The sequence below is a fragment of the Neomonachus schauinslandi genome, chromosome 1 (genome assembly GCF_002201575.2).
Source record: "Neomonachus schauinslandi chromosome 1, ASM220157v2, whole genome shotgun sequence".
Lineage (NCBI taxonomy): Eukaryota > Metazoa > Chordata > Mammalia > Carnivora > Phocidae > Neomonachus > Neomonachus schauinslandi.
This window is the reverse complement of record NC_058403.1, coordinates 110850549-110877411: the sequence shown is the minus strand read 5'-3', so window position 1 is coordinate 110877411 and position 26863 is coordinate 110850549. Positions and strand designations below refer to the sequence as shown.

Below are 26863 nucleotides of genomic sequence, written 5' to 3'. Positions count from 1 at the left end.
TTAGGGTTTGCAAATATCTAATTTTATAATTCCTTCTTCATTTATTAGCTGAGATGCTTCTATAAAGAGAACTTGCACCTTATCGATTATTTCATTATCTTGATATACAGTCTGTTTAAGAAAGCTAGGATAGGGGTGCCTGGCTGGCTTAGTTGGTGGAGCATGTGACTTTTGATCTCAGTGTTGTCAGTTTGAGCTCTATGTTGGATATAGAGATTATTTAAAAATAAAATCTTAAAAAAAAAAAAGAGGGGTGTCTGGGTGACTCAGTCGAATAAGTGTCCAACTCTTGATTTCGGCTCTGGTCACAATCTTATGGTCCTGGGATCGAGCCCTCCATCGGGCTCCACGCTCAGTGGGGAGTCTGCTTGGGATTCTCTCTCTCCCTCTGCCTCTGCCCCTCGCTTCTGCATGTGTTCTCTCTCTCTCTCTCTCTCAAATAAAGAAATCTTAAAAAAAAAAAAAAAAAAGCTAGGATAAACAATTCCTTGCCTTCGTTTACTGTTTTTCAAAATGATTTGGTTCACTAGCATCTTCCAAAGATGATTTATATATATGTTCAAAGTATAATGAACTCATGAGTTAAAACTCATTGAATATGCTTCAGCCCATTGTAGTTATTATCTTTTTTTTATTACGTTATGTTAATCACCATACATTACATCATTAGTTTTTGATGTAGTGTTCCATGATTCATTGTTTGCGTGTAACACCCAGTGCTCCCTTCAGTACGTGCCCTCTTTAATACCCATCACCAGGCTAACCCATCCCCCCACCCCCCTCCCCTCTAGAACCCTCAGTTTGTTTCTCAGACTCCATAGTCTCTCATGGTTCATCTCCCCCTCTGATTTCCCCCCCTTCATTTTTCCCTTCCTGGTATCTTCTTTTTTTTTTTTTAACATATAATATATTATTTGTTTCAGAGGTACAGGTCTGTGATTCAACAGTCTTACACAATTCACAGCACTCACCATGGCACATACTCTCCCCAATGTCTATCACCCAGCCACCCCATCCCTCCCACCCCCCACCACTCCAGCAACCTTCAGTTTGTTTCCTGAGATTAAGAATTCCTCTTATCAGTAAGATCATATGATACATGTCTTTCTCTGATTGACTTATTTCACTCAGCAGTTATTATCTCTATTGATGTTCACATTTTCCCATTTCAAACTTCAAGTTTAATCCAAATTTCTTTGATGTAAATCCGGAGCTTTTGATTGCTCCTTGTTTTCTGTATGACAAGATGTTCCAGGCCCATCTTGTTCTTTTCCTCCCCCTGACTTGGAACCTGTCATTTTTTCAAGGAGCTCTGGCTCCTTTTAATTGGATATGGTGCTTAGACACTGAAGGGTGATCATTGCTCCTTGGTTTGTCATTATTTCTAGAGCTTTTCAGAGGATAAAACTAAGAAATATATAAGCTTTTTGTTTTTTTATTTTTTGGTTTTTGTTTTACAGGGTAAGGCTTTCAGGTAGAATAATGTTTTTAAAGATACAAAAAATCATGAGTGCATACTATTGCTTCCAACCTAAATTCAGGACTGAAGGATTTTTACTGTACTTCATTGATCTTACATCTATATTTTATTTTTATGTGCTCAGAGACACTTTTTTAGTTGCACAATACACACATAACAGAACAATACCAACACTACTGCTGTTTTAAAAAAACATTCTTTCTAGGGTATATCATAATAAGGATCTAAAATCAAATTACCATGTTTTAAAGACATGTAAAATATTCTGTGTGCTGATGCTATCAACTGGAAGCACAGGCCTATTTGATTCATGTTGCTTTTAGATTTTAGGGATTGCTTTTTACCCCCATTGTGATTTTTATTATTATGTATAAACTTAAAAGTCAAAATCAACAAAACACAGTATATATTCAGAGAAGTCCAGCTTCTACGTATCATCTGCTCTGTCCATCCTCTTCCCATCCTAACCTTTTAAGTAACAATTTTAAAATTTATTGGGGGCACCTGGGTGGCTCAGTTGGTAAAGTGGCTGCCTTTGGCTCAGGTCATGATCCCAGGCTCCTGGGATCGAGCCCCACGTCAGGCTCCCTGCTCAGCAGGGAGTCTGCTTCTTCCTCTCCCTCTGCCCCTCCCCCTGCTTGTGCGCTCTCTCTCTCTCTCTCTCTCAAATAAATAAAATCTTTAAAAAAAAAATAAATAAAGTTTATTCATTTTAAACTCATGACCTGAGATCAAGAGTTGCATGCTCTTCCAACTGAGCCAGCCAGGCACCTCTTAAGTAACAATTTTAAAAAGTTTTTAGTTTATTCTTTAATTCTTTAAAATTATAATCAAATACCTATCTCTTGTCCGTTATCTTTCACCCTCAATACATAAAGACCATACCATATACTTCCTCCCTCCCACCCCCACTTAACAGTATATCCTGGTGATCACACCATAGGAGTAGATATATTCTTCATTCCTTTTTAACAGCTGCGTAGAACTCCATTTTGTAGATGGGCCACAATTTAATCAGCCAGATCCTCTGCTGATGGACATTAGAATTGTTTGCATTCTTTCGCTGTTACAAATAGTGTTATAGTGAATAACCTTATGTAGAAGTGTTTTTATGTTTTTGCTAGTATACCTTTGGATTTCTAGAAGTGGGATTGCTAGGTCAGAGGTTAAATGTATTGTATTTTTTCTAAATACTGTAAATTCCTATCCATAAGGGTTGTGCCAGTGATACACGATGTCTCTTTTCCCACAGCCTCATCAACAAAGTATGTTAGATTTTTCAGTTTTTACTAGATAGGGGAGGAATGGTTTCCTGTTGTAGTTTCAGTATGTATTTTCTTTATATGAGCAAATTGAGCATCTTTTCTTATATATAAGAGCTTTTCTTTGAACTATTTATCTTTAGCTCATTTTTCCTATAGCTTGTTGGTAATTTTCTTCTCTATTTTTAGAAGCTCTTTATTTATAAGGTATGTTAACCATTTGTTTGTGATATATTACAAGCACTTTCTAATACTTTGTCATTTTAATTTTACTTTATTTTTTATTTTTATTTTTATTATTTATTTAATGAAGCTCCATGCCCAGCGTGTGGAGCCCAGTGCAGAGCTTGAACTCAGAACCCTGAGATCAAGAGCTGAGCTGAGATCAAGAGTCAGACGCTAAACCAGCTGAGTCATCCAGGCACCCTTTGTGTTATTTTATAAATGCAAATATGTTAATCTTTTCCAATGGGCTGCTGGTCTTGAGTATTAGGAAAGTTTCCCCTGCTTCTAGGTTACAGAAGAATTTACGCACATTTCATACTTGTATGGTTTCATTTTTAACATTAAATTTCTGTCTTATTTATAATTTATCCTATGTAGAGCTTGAGAAATGGAACCAATTATATCTTTTGTCAAATAACCATCCAGTTATCCCAACACTACTACTTCAAATGTTTGTACCTTCATCCAGTTTAGATGTTGCCATATTTCCATACATAACTGAATTTTCTTTATCTTTTGCCCACCAATACCACTCTGTTTTTTGTTATAGGGTTTTATAATATGCATTAGTATCTGATAGGGCTAGCCTTTCCCCACTCCCACTCCTCTCTTTTAGGTTTTCGTAGCTATTCTTGTGTGCTTGTTCTTTCAAACAAAAATTTATACAGCTTTATTGAGACATATTTTATATATTATAAAATTTACCAATTTTAAAGGATACAATTCAGTGATTTTAGTATATTTATAGAATTGTGCAGCCATCATCCCATTCTAATTTTAGAACTTTCCAACACCCCAAATAGAAACCATATATATATATTTGCAGTCATTTCCCAGAGGGATTGGGAAGTTAGATTATTGTTATAAAGTTTAGGCCTAGACACCTGGTTTGAAATTAGCCTGGGAACTCCTGGGAAGACACTGTTTCCTGAGTTACTTAGGACTCTGCTTCGATGGTCAAATCTTAGCTGCAGAGCTCATGGAGTATACTGTGTGGAGGGGTGGACATGGAGGCAGTGTGGTAAAATACACTATTTCAGTATCTCCTTCAGATACAGATTCACCTGGGGTTAGGACATGAGGGAGGAGTCTGTAGGCTCAGCTCTGGGAGCCTAGACAGACAGAGGAAATAGAAATAAAGCTGGAAGACTGATTGTCTGTTGTAGTTCCCTGCCCTGGATCATTACTATCACCACCCTCCACCATTAGCAATTTGCTTACGAAATAGCAGTGTCTTGAATGTGCATTGAACTCTTGCTTTAAGATGCTTAAAACCTTCTATCAGTTGTAGACCCTTTAAAAATTCTCACAGTACATCTTGATAGTAAACTAAAATGGTTTGAGGTATAGCAGGCAAGCATTAATAGGACGTAAAGAACACTAGATTTAGAACCTAGGTCTGTGAATCCTAACACAGTGCTTATAAGAAAATTCTGGAATTGATTCATTTCTGTGGTTACACATGTGTAGGACGTTTTCAATAAAGTCTTTTAATTTCTAGTTCCCTGAGTCTTCCTGCTTTGTTCGTTTAGCTCCTTCTCACCTGGCAGTTCTGTTCATTTCTGAGCAACCCTTTGGCTTGTCTCATAGGACAGGGTTTATTTGTTTATCTCGTCCATGCCACATGTACATTAGAAAGTTGTTAACGTAAAAGGAGCAGAAGAAAACCAATATAAGAGATGTAAAGTTTGCTATTGCTGAAATATTTAGATTCTATAATGGGTTGCATTTAGGTATGCAGTAGTCTGGCTTCTAACCCCTGACAATGTTAATTTATAGCAGGTTGGTAGGAGTGGGGTAGGGAGGTTGCAGAAGGTTAGCGTCATACGGAAAGGTTCTTCTACTTAAAAGTGGCACCACTGTTACTATCTCAGCAGTGGCTCAGATGGTTTCAGAAGATTTGTGCCAAGCGTAGGGACATTACTTCCAGACCTCGCCTCATGCTGGAAGATACGGCATCAAATACAGCAGCCCAGCCCTGCAGCTTTTCTCTTTTTACCCTGATAGATCAGTCATTTTAGTATTTTATGTAAAGCTACAAAACGCATGCAAATCTTTTGTCATCCCCTGTTCTGCTGGAAAGTGATTGAAATAAAAAGCTACTTTTTTTCTAGCATTCTCAGCAGTTTGGGGAAAATATTTAACTTATTGGGGGGGAAATTCCTTGCATTATCTTTTTTATTTGTTTTTGTATTTGGTAAAGCTTGATAGAGCCCTCTACATATGAATATAATAAATAATAGCATGAAGACTTAAAAATTGCTTAATTTGATTTCATGTTATTTTTCTTAAGTCCTATGGTGTCCTAAACATCTCTGTGTGGGGGAAGGAATTGACCAGTTTTTATTTCCCTTTTATTGAGAATTTTTGTTTTGCATTTAACCCTTGTGTTATGAAGTAGCCGGCTTCACTGCCTAAAAATCACCCAGCAATGGGTTACAGTGTAGTGTTACTGGCACCATACTAGTCGGTAGCACAAGAGTACAATGGAGAGAGCTGTCCTATTACCATTACACAGGCCCTTCCCCACACTGAAGATATTTTCTAATGCAGGCTTTTGCAGCCATGTAAAATTTGCTCACACAACAAAAATAGTGTGCCCATTCTTTCTTTTTTTTAAGATTTTATTTATTAGAGAGAGAGACAGCATGAGTAGGGTGAGGGGAAGAGGGACAGGCAGACTCCCCGCTGAGCAGGGAGCCCCATGTGGGGCTCAATCCCAGGACCCCCAGATCATGACCTGAGCCAAGGGTAGACACTTAACTGACCGAGCCACCCAGGCGCCCCAGTAGCATGCCTATTCTGATCACAGTTTCATTTCAGGAGTCCCTGTCAATTTTTGTAATAGTAATTCCACCATAAGTAATAACATGGTTAATAACAAAGGGGAACAAGGCAGGTAGAATTCTCCATCCCTTCCCCACAACGTATACTTTTTTTTTTTTTTTTAAGCTTTTTCCAGTCAAGCAATGGGGAGGGTGGAGAATAGGGAGGAAGCTACAGTTCTTATTAATTCCTTTACCAGTTTTGTATTCCTTATCTCACAGATGAATATAGAGTACAGGGGCTATGTCCACTGTACCTGGTATAAGAAGTTCATGTAAAACATATAGGGAGGAGGGAAGATATTTCTGTTAATAGTGGCTTCAGAGCTTTACCATAGGAGGAACCAATGAATAGGATAAATATGGACATTGGGGTGGGGGTTTTGGTGACATAGTACCCAAGGTACTACCATTGTTTGAATGCTGATTTTGCATGTAAAATATGCAGAATTTTGCCCAGGTTACTAAATTCAGTAAATAACATGTTTCCAGGATGGACACAGTAAGTATTGATTGGCAGATTTCCTGTACCCAGTCTAAAAGCTTCTTTAATTATGTAGGCAAGTTATTTTGGCAAATACGTAGAAGAAACAAAGATGGAGAACGTATCTCTTAAATTATTGGAAATCCTGTATTAGAAGATGAGATGTGTATAGTGGATTGAATTGTAATGTCTAAATGCCTTTTAAACAATGTTTTTGTTTTTAATTAACATCATAATTTGGCAACTCTTAGTATTTCTCAATTACTAATTTTTGTTTTCTTCTAGGGGCCACATTATCTTAGTTCCAGAATTTAGTCTTCCTCTGGAATACTATCTAATCCCCTTCCTTATCATAGTGGGCATCTGTCTCATCTTGATAGTCATTTTCATGGTAGGTAAATTAATGTTAAATATATTTTTAAAAATAGTATGGATGGTTCTAAAAAACATTGTATTGAGTGAGAGGAGCCTTACATAAAGGGGTACATATTGTATGAGTCCATTTATATGATTGGGTCTAGAAAAGGTGAAGATAATCTGGGTAGAAAAATCAGAACAGTGATTGCTTCTGGGGGGCTAGGAAGAAGGGGGTAAGGGATTTACTGAGAAGGGTATGAGGGAACTTTTTGGGGCTAAGTCATGTTCTGTATCTTGAGAGAGGTTGCACAAATGTCTGTACACTTAAATTTTTTGCGTATCATTGTATAGAAATTTTACCTAAGGAAAAAAAATACTGTAAAAGAAATACTAAGCTCTAACTGATGTTACATATGCTAAAGTATTTGGGGAGACATATACTGATTATCTGCAACTTACTTTGAAGTGCATTGAAAAAAAATGAGAAAGAGGTGTTTTGATGGGTAAATAGAGGGATGGAAAGATAGGTGATAAAAAGTGTAATATAGGGACACCTGGGTGGCTCAGTCGTTAAGCGTCTGCCTTCGGCTCAGGTCATGGTCCCAGGGTCCTGGGACTGAGCCCCACATCAGGCTCCCTGCTCTGCGGGAAGCCTGCTTCTCACTCTCCCACTCCCCCTGCTTGTGTTCCCTCTCTCGCTGTCTCTCTCTCTGTCAAATAAAATCTTAAAAAAAAAAAAAAAGTGTAATACAATGTTAATTGTAGAATCTAGGTGGTGGGTATATGGGTATTATAAAATTTCTTCAATTCTTCTCTGTATTTGAAAATTTTCATATCAAAATGTAAATAAAGAATAGCATGAATGCTTGAGGTTAAGGGTGATGACACATTATCTATAAAAGAGTGGCTACCAAAATATGGTCCCAGGACTCTTAATGGGTCTGTGAAGTCAGAATTATTTTCATAATAATACTAAGATATTATTTGCCTTTTGTCACCCACATTCTCTCAGGGTTTAAAGTGGAAGTTTCTAAAAGCTACATGGTTTGTGATACAAAAACAAATTGAAGGCAGAAGCAGATAAGAGAAAACCTCTGTATTAAGATAGATACTAAAAGAGAATCACAACCATATAAAACAATCCCAGTATTCTCACTTTATTTTTTATAAAGAATATTTATAATAACATTCAGAATATTCCAGTTTATTATTATATGGACATTATAGATTAATTTGGAGAGTAAAAGCCATTTTTGAAATGTTCAGTCTTTCTGTGATGCTGTGGTATTTTTTATTTAGATCTTTTATATCCATCAATTTAATAATTTTTTTTCTGTAAACATTTTGCATGTCTTCTGTTAGACTTTTTTTTTTTTTTTTAAGATTTTATTTATTTATTAGCACAAGCAGGCGGGAGGGGTAGAGGGAGAAGCAGACTCCTTGCTGAGCAGGGAGCCTTATGTGGGACTTGATCCTAGGACCCTGGGATCATGACCTGAGCTGAAGGCAGAGGCTTAATCGACTGAGCCACCCAGGCGCCCCTTTTGTTAGACTTTCGAAATTGCATTTTCTAAGTGGTTATTATTAGGATACAAGAAGATTATTGAGTTTTTTAAAAACAAACTTTTAATTTTTTAATAATGTTAAGATTTACAGAAAAATTGCAAAAAAGAGCGTTCTTGTACATTCCTCATCTAGTTTCCCTCATTTTACATTACCCTGGTCCACTTGTCAAAACTGAGAAACTAACCTTGGTACATTACTAGTAAATAAACTCCAGACTTTGTATAGATTTCATTAGTGTTTCCATTAATATTCTCTTTCTGTTCCAGGATCCAAAACAGGGCACCACATTTTATTTAGTTAGCATGTCTTCCCAGGCTCCTCTGTTCTCTGACAGTCTGTCAGTTTCAGTCTCTCTCTGTTTTTCATAACCTTGACAGTCTTGGGGAGTCTTGGCCACGTATCCTGTGGAATGTCCCTCAATCTGATGTTTTTCTTATGATTACACTGGGTTATAGGTTTTTTTGGGGAGGCGGTAATAAGTTTTTAAAAACAGAGGTGAAGTGCCCTTCTTCTTATGGCAGGGTGTACATGGTATCTGCATAACATCACTAATGGTATTAACATTCATTCCTTGGTTAAGCCAGGTTTTCCCCCTTTTTTATAAAGTTAATAATTTTCTCATTTTCTATTCTATCCTTACTTCGGAAGTGAGGCACTTGTATAGCACACCCTAAAGGTGGGGAGGGGCAGACAATATCTGGAGTGGGGAGTAGGAGAGAGTATTTACTATATACATTATTTGGAATTCTTCTGTAAGAAAGATGTGCCTCTTCTTGGCATTTATTTATTTCTTCAATCATTTATTTGTATTAATATGTGCTCCTGTATATTTATTTTATACTTTGGGTTATAATCCAATACCATGTTACTCGTTTATCTTGTTCAAATTTTGAACTTTGGCCAGGGAGAGCTCTGTCAAGATGGGTCATTTGTCCCTTTGATTTGATGCGTCCTTTAGTTTTTCTAATCACTTCTTCAGTATCTGGTACTATAAGAAGCTTCAGACTCATATTTTTCTTGCCCCAGCCCTAGAATTAGACATTTCTTCAAGGAGCCCTGGTTTCTTTTACTGAAGAGTTATATTTAGAAACCAAGATTTGGACACTGGACTTCATTTTTATATATTAATCTTGTATCTACAAACTTGCTGAATTCTACTCCGGTAATTTGAATTTATTGATTCCTTGAGGTTTTCAGTATAGAGCAAAAAAATAGAAAGAATAACAAAAAATACCATTGGCAGAGTAGGAGTAGATGTAAATACCCTTAAATCAGTAAAGATTATTGACTAAAAACTGAAAATGAACATCATTAAATGGTTAACTTACTAGGAGACTTCCCTAGAAAGTCAGAAAAAACAAAAAAAGGCTACTTACTGTTGAACCTCCTATTTAACAGTATGCTGTCTTTTCTGATAAATTGAGAGAAAAAAAACTGTATAAGGATTAGAAATAAACCAAAATTTTCTTTTTCCTTATTTAATGATGAATGGGTGCTGAATTATATGTCTTTTATCTGTTGTAATGATCATTGGTTTTTTTCTCTTTTACTCTCTTTTTATGTTGGATTACATTATTTTGTAAATTTTAAAAATCCTTGTATTTGATTATAATGTATAAATTTTGGCTTTGCATTTTGGATTACTCAGATTTCTAATACGGATCAGTTAGTTCTACACTTGTACAGATGCAAAAATCCTAAATAAAATACTAGCATTTTGAATGTCCAGATAAGGGCAAGTTTTAGTATTATGGGGCCAGAATAATCTTTTTTTTTTAAATGGATTATTTTGTTTTGTTTTTTAGGGAGGGAGAGAGATAGAGAGAGAGGGTGAGGGAGCAAGAGAGGAGGGAGAGAGGGAGAGGGAGAAAGAGAATCTTAAGCCAACTCCATACTCAGCAGGGCTCAATCTCACAACCCTGAGATCATGACCTGAGCCGAAATCAAGAGTTGGATTCTTAACGTACTGAGCCACCTAGGCACCCCTAGAATAATCTTGACATCAAAACTGGACAATCCCATGAGCACATGGAGTAGCCACTGTAGAAGACAGTATGGCAAGTCCTCAAAAAATTAAACAAATTATTATATCCAGCAACTCCACTTTGGGTGCATACCCAAAAGATTTGAAAACAGAGAGTTGGACAGATATTTGTACACCTTTGTTCATAATAGCATTATTTGTAATACCCAAAGGTGGAAGCAACCAAATTGTCCATCAGTGGATGAACAAAATGGGTTTTCAGATAAACAAAATGTGGTATAGACATACAATGGAATGTTAGCTTCAAAAACGAAGGGAATTCTGATACATGTGCAATGTAGATGAACCTTAAAGACATGCTAACTGAAATAAGCTAGTCACAAAAGAACAAATACTGTATGATTCTATTTATGTGGGGTACCTAGAGTAGTCAGATTTCAGAGACAGAAAGTAGATTGGTAGTTGCCAGGGGTTGTAGGGAGGGGAGGGTGGGGAATTATTGTTTAATGAATACAGGGTTTCGGTTTTGCAAGTTGGAAAGAGTTTTATGGATGGATGGCGGTGATGGTAGCACAGTAGTGTGAATGTACTTAATGCCACAGAACCGTACACTTAAAAATGGTCAAGATAGTAAGTTTAATGTTATGTGTATTTTGCCATGCAGGTGACCCTTGAGCGACATGGATTTGAACCGCATGGGTCCACTTATAAGCAGTTACAAATAAATAACTAGACAAGATAAAACTAGCCCCATAAAACTAGTAACCCTTATTTTCTGTTTTCTAAAACAGCTTTTGATAAAGTTGGGATTATATATTACTTTTTGGTGAAGGTTGTTTACAAAATCATCTAGGCCTGTTGACTTTTTTCATAGTTACCTGGACATTCAGATGGTTGTCTGCTTTTTCTACTACCACGCCCAGCGTGGAGCCCGATATAGGGCTTGATCTCACAACCCTGAGATCATGACCTGAGCCGAAATCAAGAGTCAGACACTTACCCGACTGAGTCACCCAGGCTCCCCCTAGATTATATTTCTAAGAAATTGTCTATTTTATCTATTTTCAAGTATAGTGGAATCGAGTGCTACTCACATAACAATTTAAAGAGAATTTTTTTTAAAGAGAATTTCTACTGTATGTGAAATGAGTTCTCTTTATTCATATTTGTCCATGCCTTTCACAGTGTTATCAGAAGTTTATCTGTTTTGTCTTTCAAAGAAGTAGACCTTGAGGGTTTTCTCTTGTTCCTTTCACTCAACAAATATTTATTTTGCATCTATGATGCACTGCTATGGGGTCCGAAGATTCATCAGTGAACCAAACTGGTAAAAATGCCTGATGTAAAGCAGCTTAGATTCCAGTGGAAGTTAAATTCTAAAGTCTTCACTTTATTTTTTTATCTATCTCCTGAATTTCTGCTCTTTTTTTTTTCATTAGTTTCAGATGTAGAATTTAGTGATTCATCAGTTGCATATAAGGCCTAGTGCTCATTACAAGTGCCCTCCTTAATGCCCATCACCCAGTTATCCCTTCCACCTACCCCCTTCCCTCCAGCCACCCTCATTTTGTTTCCTGGAGTTCAGCATCTCTTACAGTTTGCCTCCCTCTCAATTTTCATCTTATTTTATTTTTCCTTCCCTTCCCCCATAGTCATCTGTTTTGTTTCTTAAATTCCACATATGAGTGAAATCCTACGGTATTTTTCTTTCTCTGACTTATTTCACTTAGCATAATACCCTCTAGTTCCATCTATGTTGTTGCAAATGACAAGATTTCATTCTTATTGATGGCTGAATAATATTCGTGTGTGTGTGTGTGTGTGTGTATATGTGCGTGTGCACACACACACACACACCACATCTTCTTTATCCATTCATCTCGCGATGGACATCTGGGCTCTTTCCATATTTTGGCTGCTGTGGACATTGCTGCTGTAAACATTGGGGTTCATGTGCCCCTTCATATCGTTACGTTTGTATCCTGTGAATAAAAACCTAGTAGTGCAGTTGTTGGGTCGTAGGGTAGCTCTATTTTCAACTTTTTGAGGAACCTCCATACAGTTTTCCAGAGTGGCTGCACCAGCTTGCATTCCCACCAACAGCGTAGGAGGGTTCCCCTTCCTCCGCATCCTCACCAACATCTGTTGTTTCCTGAGTTGTTAATTTTAGCCATTCTGACCGTGTGAGGTGATATCTCATTGTGATTTTGATTTGTATTTCTCTGATGGTCAAGTAATGTTGTGCAATTTTTTGTGTATGGTGTAAGAAAGTAGTCCAGTTTCATGCTTTTGTATGTGGCTGTCCACTTCTCCCAACACAATTTGTTCATGAATTTCTGCTCTTAGCATAATTTTCTTTCTTCTATTTTATTTGGGTAAGATTGCTTTTCTTTTTCTAGCCTGTTCAGCTGAATGCTTATTAATATTTTTCTTTCTGGTATACTCATTTAGGTTATAAATTTCTGTTTAACAATTACTTTAGCTGCAACTCATAGCTTTTGGTAAGGAATATTTGTATTTTAATTTGGTTTACATTAAAAATTTTTTTTTGTTATATAGGATGTTTCTTTACCACTCTTGATGTTTCGATCAAGAAGGGAGAACTCAATTACTATAACTCCTAGCCCTTCTTTACCCTTTCACTCATTTGGTCTTAGGAGAGAGGACATATCTGATCTGTGTGTTGTATTTGGGAAGAATCAACCTAGGGCATGTTTTGCTCAGCTCCACCTTTCTCTTGGGATTAACCTATCTCCACCTCATCCAGGACTAGTTCTTGCATTCTAGGACTGGGTGAAGGGAAGGCCTGTCCCATTCTAGAGTTGTTTTGTTTGTATCTGGGTGGGTAAGGTAATCTAATTCTATGGTTCAGCAAAAAGTTGTATTTCTTTCTCCACTGTGTTAGGTACTCCACCTGCCTCTGTTTGCCAGTTCATGATCTTATTTCTCATGATCGTATTTCTCCATGATCATATATCCACTATGATTTCTTCTGTGACATCTGAACTATTTTAATAAAGTTTTAAATTTCCAAAATACATATATTTTTTCCATATCTTCTTTTTCTATTGATTTCTAATTCAGTTTTATTGTGGTCAGAAGACACTGTATGTTAATAGATTCTTTGGTTATTTCCAAAGACCTGCTTTGTGGCTAAATTTTGTGAACATCCCCCACATATGTGAAAAGAATTATGGAGTGCAGGGTTCTAGGTATGTACATTAGTTTGCGCTTGTGCAACTGTTTTGTATAGTCTTTTTTCAAAAAATATTTTTAAAACCGTTTTATCGAGATATTCACATAACATAAAATCGACCCATTAAAAGTACGTAATTCAGTGGTCTTTAGTATATTCACAGAATTGTGCAATCATCACAGTTCTCTACAGTTTTTGTACTCTTGTGTTTTCTAAAACAATACTAGGCAATAGAACAATACTGTGAAGCCACATTTATTGTAATTTTAAATTTTTTGGTAGCCAAATTAAAAAGATAAAAAGTAACAGGTGAAATTAATTTAAATACTAAATTTAACCTGATAAATCTAAAATGTATTTCAACATTCAGTTAATACAAATAACTATAAAATATATTTTACATTTACTAAGTATTTACAATCTGGTGTATATTTTATACTTTTATAGCAAATCTCAAATGATAACTAATCACATTTCAAGTGCCTAGTGGCTATCATATTGGGCAGCATAGGTCTGTAGTCTAATTTTTTTCTCTGCTTCAACTATAAATTACTGAGCTCGTGAATGCCCATAATTTTGTTGTTTTTCTAGGATTTTTTTTTAATCGTTGTCATGACTACCTCCTAATGATGATTTTTGTCTTAAGTTGTTTTACTTGATACATCAATTTTTCTTTTTCTTGTATTGCCATGGTATATCTTTATTCCTTTATTTTTTACCTTTATATTTTTCTTAATGTGTCATTAAGTTTTAATTTTTTGTCTCATAAATAGCATATGGTTGGAATTTTTTCTTTATCCAATATGATGTACTCTTCAAAAAAAAAACTGGTGAATTTAATCTACTTATATTTTTGTGATTACACATATATTTGGAATAATTTCTATTGCTTACTTTTTATTATTTTTTCTTCTTTGCAGATTTGGATTACTCAACTCTCTCGGTCTTTCTCCTACTGGTTTAAAAACTTAAATTATAGGGTTGTTATTCTAGTGGTTCCTATTCAGTTTTTTTAATAATCACTTTTGAGGTATAATTAACATATAATAAATGCACATATTTAAATTATACAATTTGGTAAGTTTTGAGACACACACACACACACACACACACACACATGCCTACCTGTGAAATCGCTACCACAATCAAGATACTGAAATATCAGTCAACTCAAAAAACTTCCTCAAGCTTCATAATCATCCCTCGCTCTCACCCCTTCATGTCCTCATCCTTTTCCCACCCCCCCATCCCTAACACAGATCTGCTTTTGGTCATTATATATTAGTTGCCATTTTTTTCAGCTTTATACACATGGAGTTACATATTATGTACTTTTCTGTGTCTGCCTTCTTTTTCTCAGGATGATTATTTTGAGATTCATATATTTTATTGAGTGTATTGATTCATTTTTTTTAACCCAGTTATATTTGATTATATAAATATATCACAGTTTATCCATTTACCTGTTGATAGACATTTGAGTTGTTTCTGGTTTTTGGAGATTACAAATAAAGCTGACATGGACATTTGTGTACAAGTTGCTATATGAATTGGTACTTTCATTTCCATTGGGTAAATAAAAGTAGAAGTGGGATGATTGAGTCATATGGTAAATGTGTGTTTAAAGTTATAAAAAAGCCATCAGCATTCTCAAGGGGTTATACCAGTAGCATATCACAGCGCCAGTTCCTCTGCTTCCTGGCCAACACTTGATGTAGTTAGTCTTTTTTTTTTTTCTTTAAGGTTTTTATTTTATTTTATTTATTTGACAGAGAGAGACAGCAAGAGAGGGAACACAAGCAGGGGGAGTGGGAGAGGGAGAAGCAGACTCCCCGCGGAGCAGGGAGCCCCATGCGGGGCTCATCCCAGGATCCTGGGATCATGACCTGAGCCGAAGGCAGATGCTTAACGACTGAGCCACCCAGGCGCCCCATAGTTACTCTTTTTAATTTTAGTCATTTTCATGGGGTGTATAGTGGCATTTGTGATTTGAACTGTCATTTGTCATTGACTAATTATGTTGAGTATCTCTTCCAGTGCTTATTTTCCATGCAGCTATCTTCTGTGATGAAGCATTTATTCAGATATTTTGTCCATTTTTTTTTTCTATTGGTTTGCTTGTGTTTTTTTTTTTTATTGTTTTGAGTTCTTCATAAATTCTGGATACAAATCCCTTATCAAATATGCAATTTGCAAATCTTTTCTCTCAGTCTGTGGTTTGTCTTTTATTTTTTAAGTGTCTTTTGAGGATAGAAGTCCTTAACATTGATACAGTCAAATTTATCAGAATTTCCGTTTTATGGATGTAACTTTGGGCATTTGGCTCTGGCCCTGTAGACTTCCTTTTCATTCTTGCAAGCAGAGTCACTTATATTTGGAAATATTTTGCATATTTTATCCAGCATTTCTGAGTATTTGTAGTACAGGTGTTTTGTATACTTCTATTCAGTTTGCTGCTTACAACTGGAAGTGCAGTGGCTAATAAATGTATGTTTGAAAACTTTATTAGTTTGTAACTTATAGAAATTTCAACTCTGCCTTCTTCTTGATCCAGTGGAGTCTTTGTAACCTGTGGTCTATCATTTATATTTACAAACAAACAGTTCTGTGTTATTTATAATGTTTCTGTTGGAGTAGATAAAGATAACTTAGGTCAATGATTAAAAATTCAAAGGATAATTTGAGGTGAACTATTCACTTATGTAATTAGTGCTTCAATTAATGATATTGCAATTGGGGTTTAAGTAAATTGAATTGATTTACAGCAGCTATCCAGAAACATGTCTGTTATTTTAATGGCCATTTTCTATTTGCATGTTTAATATCTGATTTGTTTTTTGTTTCTTTATTTTTAGATTACAAAATTCATCCAGGACAGACATAGAGCTAGAAGAAACAGACTTCGTAAAGATCAACTTAAGAAACTCCCCGTACATAAATTCAAAAAAGGTAAGTGAATATTTTTATTCTCTAAATAATCACCATTAGTTTATTTAAGAATACGTGGTGACCTTACTCTAATACTGCCTTCTGAGTCCTTGCCATATACTATGCCTATTACTCTGTTAATAGTGAGTGAATGTGAGAGATGGTCTTTTGCTGTGGTGTATGCTGGTGAAGGCAAGAAGGGGGTAGGGTAAATGGTCTGCAGAGAATTTACAAACAATAATGAATCTGACCAGAATGCTTTTTATTATCACCATATGCCAGCAGTTCTGAACCTAAATGGATAAAATACTTCTGTGCGTTAATATGATCCACTCCCACTAACCCTCCTTGCACTCTCTCTCACCATACACTACTGTATTAACATTGCATTAACTAAATATGTAGTTAATATGTTGTACTAACTAAACACACATGTGGCTATTATGTGTCAATATATTTTAAATGTATCAACTCATTTAATTTTCCTATTTCTATGAAATGGGTACTTTAATGGGCATTATGGATGAGGAAAGAGAGGATCAGAGAGGCAAAAAACTTTAATGTCACACAGCTAGTCCTGACAGAGCTGGGGAGGGGTCTAATAATCTAGTCAGTATAATTTCTCCTTACCTATGCTTTAGTACATGCTTGTTAAACCCTTTTGGCTAGTAGCCCCAGACTTTTCAATTCCATATACCAGTAAAAGTGTTCTGGTTTTTAGTTCAGATAAAAATGCATAGAGAGGAGAAATGGTGAAGGCATTAAAATTTAGTTCTACCAAAACTTTATTTTGCAAGTGATAAAGTGTTTTAAAAAACCTTCCATTTACAATAACGGTTATTTTATTAAAAATATAACATTAACAAAAAATAGGAAAAACCACATGTTAAAAGGAATAAACAGAGACATTTATAAAAATGTAGTGCACTGTCCTCATTCAGTGTGGAGTAAGTAAAAGTTATTCTTAGGCCAGAAGTGGTTTGAGGATTGGCTTTAGGAATCATGTTTATTTTTATGCTTCCTAAACCCAGAAAAGAAAAGGTTTATATTGTCCTGGGCATGCATAGTTGGTTTTTCATCTGAGTAAGATGAGTAGCCATTACAGGATTTTGAGCAGGGGAAAGGTAATATGTAAATTAAATGTTAAAAGGGTCTTTCTGCTGCTACGTTAAGAATAGGGTGTAGAGGGTCAAGGGTATAAACAGACAAGAGGCCATTGCAATAATCCAAGTGAGATATGAATGTGGCTTGGACTGAGTGGTAACAGTGGAGGAGGTGAAGAAATCTTAAATTCTGGATATATTTGGAAGATGGAAATACCCTGGATTTATTAATGGTCTAGATTGGGGGAGAGAAAACAAGGATGACGCCAGAGTTTTTGGTCTTAGCAACAGGGTGGCATTGCCTTAAATAGAGATAAGGATGGTTAATAAGTGGTGGAGCAGGTTTTGGGGGAAAATTGGGGAAATTAGTTTTGGACATGTGGAATTTCAGATGTCTAGTAGACATTATAAATGAGTCTGGGGTTTAAGAGAAGGATCTGAACTGGAGGTGTTGTATAAAGATGTATTTAAATCATGAGTCTGAATGACAGTACCAGGAGAATGAGTATAGGTGGATGGAAGAATACCAAAGACATACTGGGATATTCCAATATTAAGTAAGGAAGAAGAGGAATCAGCCAGCAGTGGAGATGGAGCAGGAATGACCGGTTTATATATAAGGGGAAAATCAGAAAAGAGTGCTTTGCCAAAAACCAAAGTGATGCAAATCTGTCAAAGAGCAAGGAGTGATACAACCTGTGTCACGTGCTCCTGATAAATAAGGAAGATGAGAGCCAACAGTTGACCATAAGAATTTATTGATTATCTTGGGGGCGCCTGGGTGGCTCAGTCGTTAAGCATCTGCCTTCGGCTCAGGTCATGATCCCAGGGTCCTGGGATCGAGCCCCGCGTCGGGCTCCCTGCTCCGCGGGAAGCCTGCTTCTCCCTCTCCCACTCCCCCTGCTTGTGTTCCCTCTCTCGCTGTGTCTCTCTGTGTCAAATAAATAAATAAAATCTTTAAAAAAAAAAAAAAAAGAAGTTACTGATTATCTTGATGAGCAGTTTTGACCAGCCAAAAACCCGAGATTGTGGTGGGTTTAGGAGAGAATGGAAGGAAAAGGATCAGAGACAGTAACTGCAGACAACTTTTTCAAGAAATTTAACTAAAAGCGGAAGAAATGTGGTAGCAGTTGGTGGAGAAGTTGGGTTAAGACATAGTAGCACGTTTACTGAAGGAAATTGATGATATGGGTGACAGATGGGAGAGTTGCTGTAATACTGTCTTTGAGAAGGCAAGAAGGAATGGGATCTGGTGCACAAATAGGTGGATTAGCCTTAGGATGGTAGCATGGAGAGTTGAGCTCTGAGGGAAGGTAGAATATGTGGGTGCAAAATTCTGGGACATGGGTATTTATGGTGGTAAGTCTGTGGAAGTTGTCTTTACTTCCATTTTTCTCAGTGAAGTAGGAAACAATAGTTAACTGAAGATGAGGATGGGAGAGGAGATGCTGGAGGTTTCAGAACAGAAAGGTATAAAATATTTCTAGGAGAGTTAGTGGGCAAATGTATGATTACCTGGCAGCCCAAACCTCCCTTTAGGGTTTATGGTTATGAACCAGTCAACATAACTATGTTTTTTTCTATCTGTATTCATCTGTGTGGACTGGTGTTTTATCCTTACCATCCCGTTTTTTTTTTTTTAATGTGAAGTATAACATATGTATACAAAAAGTATCCAAGATACATATTTCTGGAAGCACCCAGTTCAAGAAATAGAACAGTACTGGTGCCCCAGAAACTACTGTGTACCCTTCTGGATCATAATACATTCCTCACTGGAAGTAATCAGCCAGGCTTATGATAATCATATTAGGTTTTACCACCTATGTATTCATTCCAAAACAATATGATTGAATTTTTCCTGTTTTTGAATTGCATTTTTTAAAAGTTTTTATTTTAATCACCAGGGGTTCATCATGACAAGTGTACTTCTTAATTCCCATCACCTATTTTCACCCATCTCGCCACCAGCCTCCCCTCTGGTTAACCCTCTGTTTGTTCTCTATAGTTAAGAGTCTTTTTCTTGGTTTGCTTTTCTCTCTTTTTTCCCCCCTTTGCTCGTTTGTTTCTTAAATTCTGCATATGAGTGAGATCATATGGTATTTGTCTTTCTCTAACTTCTTTTGCTTAGCATTATACTCTCTAGCTCCATCTATGTTGTTGCAAATGACAGGATTTCATTCTTTTTTATGGCTGAACACTATTTCATTGTATATATACACCACATTTTCTTTATCCATTCATCAGTTAATGGACACTTGAGCAGCTTCCATATATCTTGGCTATTTTTTCTTTTTAAAGATTTTATTTATTTATTTGACAGAGACACAGCGAAGAGAGGGAATACAAGCAGGGGGAGTGGGAGAGGGAGAAGCAGGCTTCCTGCCGAGCAGGGAGCCCAGTGCGAGGCTCGATCCCAGGACCCTGGGATCATGACCCGAGCCGAAGGCAGACCTTTAACAACTGAGCCACCCAGGTGCCCCATTGGCTATTATTAATAACGCTGCTATAAACATTGGGGTGCATGTATCCCTTTGAATTAGTGTTTTTGTATTCTTTGGGTTAATACCCAGTAGTGTGAATGCTGGATTGTAGGGTAGTTCTGTTTTTAACTTTTTGAGGAACCTCCATACTGTTTTCCAGAGTGGCTGCACCAGTTTGCAATCACAACAATAGCGCAAGAGGCTTCCTTTTTCTCCACATCCTCCCCAACCCACCTTTGTTTCTTGTGTTGTTGATTTTAACCATTCTGACAGGTGTGAGGTGATATCTCATTGTAGTTTTGACTTGGATTTCTCTGATGATAAGTAATGTTGAGCATTTTTCATGTATCTGTTGGTCATCTGTTTATCTTTTTTGGAAATGTTTGTTCATGTCTTCTGCCCATTTTTAATTGGATTATTTGTTTTTTGGACATTGAGGGGTTTTTTGGATTTGTTGTTTTTCTTTTTTTAGTGGGCATTGAGTTTTTATAAGTTCTTTATATACTTCGGATATTAACCCTTTATTGCATATGCCATTTGCAAATATCTTCTCCCATTCAGTAGGTTGCCTTTTAGTTTTGTTGATTGTTTCCCTCGCTGTGCAGAAGCTTTATTTTGATATAGCCCAGCAGTTTATTTTTGCTTTTGTTTCCCTTGCCTCAGGAGACATACCTAGAAAAACATTTCTATAGCCAATGTCAGAGAAATTACTGCCTGTGTTCTCTTCTAGGATTTTTATGGTTTCAGGTCTTACATTTAGATCCTTAATCCATTTTGAGTTTATTTTTGTGTATGATGTAAGAAAGCCAATTTCATTCTTTTGCATGTGGCTGTCCAGTTTTCCCAACACCATTTGTTGAAGAGACTGTCTTTTTCTCATTGCATATTTTTGTCTCCTTTGTCAAAGATTAATTGACCATATAATCATGGTTTTATTTCTGGGTTTATTTCCATTCTATTCTGTTGATCTATGTGTCTGTTTTTCTGCCAGTACCATACTGTTTTGATTACTACAGGTTTGTACTATATCTTGAAAAATTCAGGATTATTATACCTCCAGGTTTCTTCTTCTTTTTCAAAATTCCTTTGGCTATTTGGGGTCTTTTGTGGTTCCATACAAATTTTAGGATTGTTTGTTCTAGTTCTGTGAAAAGTGCTGTTGGTATTTTGATAGGGATTCCATTAAATTCATAGATTGCTTTGGGTGGTATGGACATTGTAACAATATTTGTTCTTCCAATCCATGAGCATGGAATATCTTGCCATTTCTTTGTGTCATCTTCAATTTCTTTTATCAGTGTTTTATAGTTTTCAGAGTACAGGTCTTTCTCCTCCTGGGTTAAGATTATTCCTAGGTATTTTATTTTGGGTGCAATTATAAATGGGATTATTTTCTTAATTTCTCTTTCTACAGCTTCATTATTAGTATATAGAAATGCAGTGGATTTCTGTATATTGATTTTGTATCTTGCAACTTTACGGAATTCATTTATTCTAGTAGATTTTTGGTGGAGTCTTTAGGGTTCTCTGTATAATAATATCATGTCTTCTGCAAATAGTGAAAGTTTTACTTCTTCTTTACCAATTTGGATGCCTTTTATTTCTTTTTGTTATCTGATTGCTGTGGCTAGCACTTCCAGTACAACGTTGAATTAAAGTGGTGAGAGTGGACATCCTTGTTCTATTCCTTACCTTAGGAGAAAAGCTCTCAGTTTTTCCCTGTTGTGTATGATGTTAGTTGTGGGTTTTTCATATATGGCCTTTATTATGTTGGTATATGTTCCCTCTAAACCTACTTTCTTGAGGGTTTTTATCATGAATGGATGTTGTATTTTGTCATGCTTTTTCTGCACCTATTGAAATCATCATATGATTTTTATCCTTTTATTGATATATCAAGTTGACTGATTTGTGAATACTGAGCCACCCTTGCATCCCGGGAATAAATCCCACTTAATCGTGGTGAATGATTTTTTTTAATGTGTAGTTGGATTTGTTTTGCTAATATTTTTGTTGAGGATTTTAACATATGTGTTCATCAGAGACACTGTCCTGTAGTTCTCTTTTTTGTGGCATACTTATCTGGTTTTGGTATCAGGATAATTCTGGTCTCAGAATGAATTTAGAAGCTTTCTTTCCTCTTCTGTTTTTTGGGATAATTTGAGAAGAATAGGTATTAACTGTTCTTTAAAATGTTTCATAGGGGGCCTGGGTGGTGCAGTCGATTAAGTGGGCAATTCTTGGTTTCGGCTCAGGTTGTGACCTTAGGGTCGTGAGATGGAGCCCTGTATTTGGCTCTGCGCTCAGTGCGGAATCTCTTTGAGACTTTCTCCCTCTGCCCCTCCCCGCTTCAAATAAATAAATCTTAAAAATAAAATGAAATAAAATGTTTCATATAATTCACCTGTGAAACCATCTGGTCCTGGACTTTTGCTTGTTGGGAGTTTTTTGATTACTAATTCAATTCCATTCCTGGTAATTGCTTTGTTCACATTTTCTGTTTCTTCCTGATTTTGGAAGGGTATGTGTTTCTAGGAATTTATCCTTATCTTCTAGATTGTCCAAATTGTATATTCTCTTACAATCCTTTGTATTTCTGTGGTGTCAGTTGTTATTTCTCCTCTATCATTTCTGATTTTGAGTTCTCTCTCTTGTCTGACTGAAGGTTTATCAATTTTGTTGATTTTCTCAAAGAACCAGCTCCTGATTTCATTGGTCTGTTCTATTGTTTTGTTTTGTTTTGTTTTAGTTTCTATGTCCTTTATTTCTGCTCTAATCTTTATTATTTTCTTCCTTCTGCTGGTTTTGAGTTTTGTTTATTCTTTTTCTAGTTCCTGTAGGCGTAAAGTTAGATTGTTTGAGATTTTTTTGCTTCTTGAGTTAAGCCTATATTGTTTTACACTTACCTCTCGTAACAGCTTTTGCTGGATCACAAAGATTTTGGACCACTGTGTTTTCATTTTCACTTGTCTCCATGTATTTTTATTTCTTCTCTGATTCTTGGTTGACCCATTCATTGTTTAGTAGCATGTTATTTAACCTCCATGTATTTGTGCTCTTTCCAGATTTTTTCTTCTGGTTGCTTTGTAGTTTTACATTGTTGTGGTCAGAAAAGATGCGCAGGGGGGCGCCTGGGTGGCTCAGTCGTTAAGCGTCTGCCTTTAGCTCGGGTCATGATCCCAGGGTCCTGGGATCGAGCCCCACGTTGGGCTCCCTACTCTGCGGGAAGCCTGCTTCTCCCTCTCCCACTCCCCCTGCTTGTGTTCCTGCTCTCGCTGTGTCTCTCTCTATCAAATAAAATCTTTAAAAAAAAAAAGAAAGAAAGAAAGAAAAAAGATGCGCAGGGTATGACTTCAATCTTTTTGAATTTATTGAGACTTGGTTTCTGGCCTAATATGTGATCTATTCTGGAGAATGTACCATGTGCACTTGAAAAGAATGTGTACTCTGATGTTTTAGGATGGGATATTCTGAATATATCTGTTAAATCCATATGGTCCAATGTGTCTTTCAAAGCCACTGTTTCCCTTTTTTTTTTTTATTTTAATCTGTTTGGGTGATCTAGCCATTCATATAAGTGGGGTGTTAAAGTCCCCTATTATTGTATTACTATTGATTAGTTCCTTTATGTTTGTTATTCGCTGCTTTATGTATTTGGGTGCTCCCATGTTGGATGTGTAACTATTTACAATTGTTATATCTTCTTGTTGGATTGTTCCCCTTATAATTATATAGTGTCCTTCTTTGTCTCTTGTTACAGTCTTTGTTTAAAGTCTATTTTGTCTAAGTATTGTTACCCTGGCTATTTTTTACTTCCATTTTCATGGTAAATGCTTTTCCATCCTTTTACTTTCGATCTACATGTGTGTTTAGATCTGAAATGAGTCTCTTGTAGACAGCATATAGATGGGTTTTGCTTTTTATCCATTCTGTTACCCTGTGTCTTTTGGATTGGAGTGTTTAGTCCATTTATATTTGAGGTAATTATTGGTAGGTATGTACTTACGTACTCATTGCCACTTTGTTACTTGTTTTATGGTTTTGTAGTTCTTCTCTATTCCTTTTTGTTCTTTTCTCTCAGTTTGCTGGTTTAGTGATATACTTGGATTCCTTTATTTTTTGCATATTACTGATTTTTGATTTGTGGTTATCATTAGGTTTGTATATAACATCTTTTGCAGATAGCAGTCTGTATTACGTTGATGACTGCTTAAGTTTCAACCCATTCTTTACTCCTCTCCCCCTTCTGTACTCCTATACCTTTTTTAGGTATATGGTGTCAAACTTTACATCCTTTTATTTTATGAATCTCTTGACTGATTTTTATAGATCTACTTAATTTTACTTTTCTCACTCCTGCTTACGGTCTTTCCTTTCCACTCAAAGAGTTCCCTTTAACATTTCTTGTAGCACTGGTTTAATGGTGATGCATTCCTTTAACTTCTGTTTATCTGGGAAACTCTCTCTCTCCTTCTATTCTGAATGATAGCCTTGCTGGATAGATAAAAAAAAAAGGTTGTAGGACTTCTATTTCCCAGTTCAAAATACACTGCAAATCTAAACTAATCAAACAGTGTAGGACTGGCATAAGGACAGACCTACAGACCAATGGAAGAGACTGGAGAGTCTAGAAATAAACCCATATATCTGTGGCCAATTTTTGTGAGAAGGGTGAAAGACCAGTGAGGAAAGAATCTCTTCAACAAATGGTGCTGAGACTACTATATTTCCATGCACAATATATATAAAAACTTGGAGCCCTATCTCACACTATATATAAAAATTAACTCAAAAATATGGAGAAATAAGAACCCTTCTGTACTGCTGCTTGGAATGTAAAATAGTGTAGTGACTGTAGAAGACAGTATGGGCAGTTCCTCCAAAAGTTACACATATAATTCCCAAATGACCCGGCAATACCACACTTAGGTCTGGACTCAAAAGAACTGAATTCAGGAACTCAAACATGTACTTTACAACAATTTTCACCGCAGCATTATTCACAATAGCCAAAAGGTGGAAGCAACCCACAAGTCCACTAACAGATGACTAGATAAACAGAATGTGGTAGAAACACATGGTGGAATATTACTCGGCCATTCCTATGTCTTATTTTCAGTTTTTATTATTTTTTTCTCTCTCTTCTTCACCTTGATTGCTTGCCATTAATCTATCTTCCAGGTCACTGATCCATTTTTCTGCTTCCTATAGTCTACTATTTATTCCCTCGAGTGTATTTTTAATTTCAGTTATTGAGTTCTTCATCTCTTATTGGTTCATTTTTATGTTCTTTCTTCGTTGAGAGTCTCACTGAGGTCCTCTACCCTTTTCTCAAGTCCCATGAGTATTTTTATGACCATTACTTTAAATTCTCTATCAGGCATATTACCTATCTCTGTTTGCTTTGATTTTGTCCTTTTCTTTTACTGGGGACATAGTCCCCTGTCTCCTCATTTTGTCTATCTCTGTGTCTGTTTCTCTGTGTTAGGAATGTCGGCTGTGTCTCCTGCTCTTGGAAGTAGTGGCCTTATGAAGAAGAGGTTCTGTAGTGCCCTGCAGTGCATTATCTCCTGTTCACCAGAACCTGGTGCTTCAGGGGTTTCTCCAGTGTGTGTTGCCTGTGCCCTACTGTTGTGGCTGAGCTGCTTCTGCCTTCAGTCCCATCATCTGCAATGGCTCTCTGCCCATTCTGGGCAGGGTTTGGTCCCTGTGTTGTTAGTGGGCCAGTCTGAGACCACCTTTGGCTTGAGCTGAGTTAGACCAGGCATTCTCCAGAGATGCAGTAGTACATAACTGCAGGGCACTTTCCCTGTGTTGTCCTCTGAGAAGCTTTTGTTGGTGGGTGGGGCCCGCAGTCAGACCAGATATCTGCCCTCAGCCCACTGCTGGGGAGCAGTCAGAATAGTGTGTGTGGTTATTTTTCCCTCTCCTTGGGGCAGGAGTCACTTTGGAGTGGTATTGTTTCCTGTTGGGCCTGCTTGCACCCTGCCAGGCTTGTGGCATTACTTTGGATGGGCTCCAGCCAAGGGCATATTGGAGGAGGCAGGTCTGTAGGAGAATGCAAGGGTAGGGCACGCTGTTAGCCACTTAGATAGGAAATGTTGGTGCTACACTGGTTCCCGCAGGTGTCTATGTGTCTAGGCTCAGGGGTGGGGGAAAGAAATAGGGGCTTTCCAGCTCCTTTGTTCCTGGAGAAATTTCTCCTCCAGTATGCACTCTGAAATTATTAACCAAATCCCTGTCCTGTATACTCCAGGCTTTTTTTCAAACTAATGCTTCTACGCTGTATCTCTGTGGGGCTCTTTCTTGTGCTGTCTCTTTAAAGGTGGGGATTCCATTTCTTGTCACCCTCCTGTCTCTCCGAGTGGAGCCTACTGATTTTGAAAGTGTTAAGCTGGCTGATTTTAAGAACTCACAAGATTGGGGCGCCTGAGTGGCTCAGTCGTTAAGCGTCTGCCTTCGGCTTGGGTCATGATCCTGGGGTCCTGGGATCAAGTCCCACATCGGGCTCCCTGCTCTGCGGGAAGCCTGCGTCTCCCTTTCCCACTCCCCCGGCTTGTGTTCCTGCTCTCGCTATGTCTCTCTCTGTCAAAAAAATAAATAAAATCTTTAAAAAAAAAAAAAAAAAAAGAACTCACAAGATTATGCTCCTCTGGTTTTCATGCAGGTTCCCTGTGCCTGGAGTGCTTGGTGTGAGGGTCTGGTCCTCTCCCCTTTCTGTACCTATGGTGTCCCGCTCTCTGCTGGACAGTCCCATTTAGCTCCTGACATTGTCTCCACCCTTCCTTCCCTTTTCAGTGTGGTCTTGTCACTACATTTGTTGTGGAAAGTCTGTTCTGCCAGTCTTTAGGTCATTTTCTGGGTTATTTACACTGATGTAGGTATTATCTAGTTGTAACCATGGATGAGGTGAGCTTAGGGTCTCCTACTCTGCCATCTTCTCCCTGGGATCCCCAGAACTTCATTGCTT

General features: G+C 37.0%; 1 protein-coding gene across 6 annotated transcripts in view; it reads left to right on the top strand.

Moving 5' to 3' along the window:
* The window catches only part of RNF13 (ring finger protein 13), a 169388-nt gene that overhangs the window by 111281 nt on the left and 31244 nt on the right, over nt 1-26863 (top strand). For all 6 annotated transcript variants that reach the window (XM_044920294.1, XM_044920291.1, XM_021685945.1 and 3 more), the window contains 2 exons: nt 6562-6667; nt 16235-16328. In XM_044920294.1, coding sequence (XP_044776229.1) covers nt 6562-6667; nt 16235-16328 — 200 coding nt within the window. The remainder of the gene's footprint in view (nt 1-6561; nt 6668-16234; nt 16329-26863) is intronic.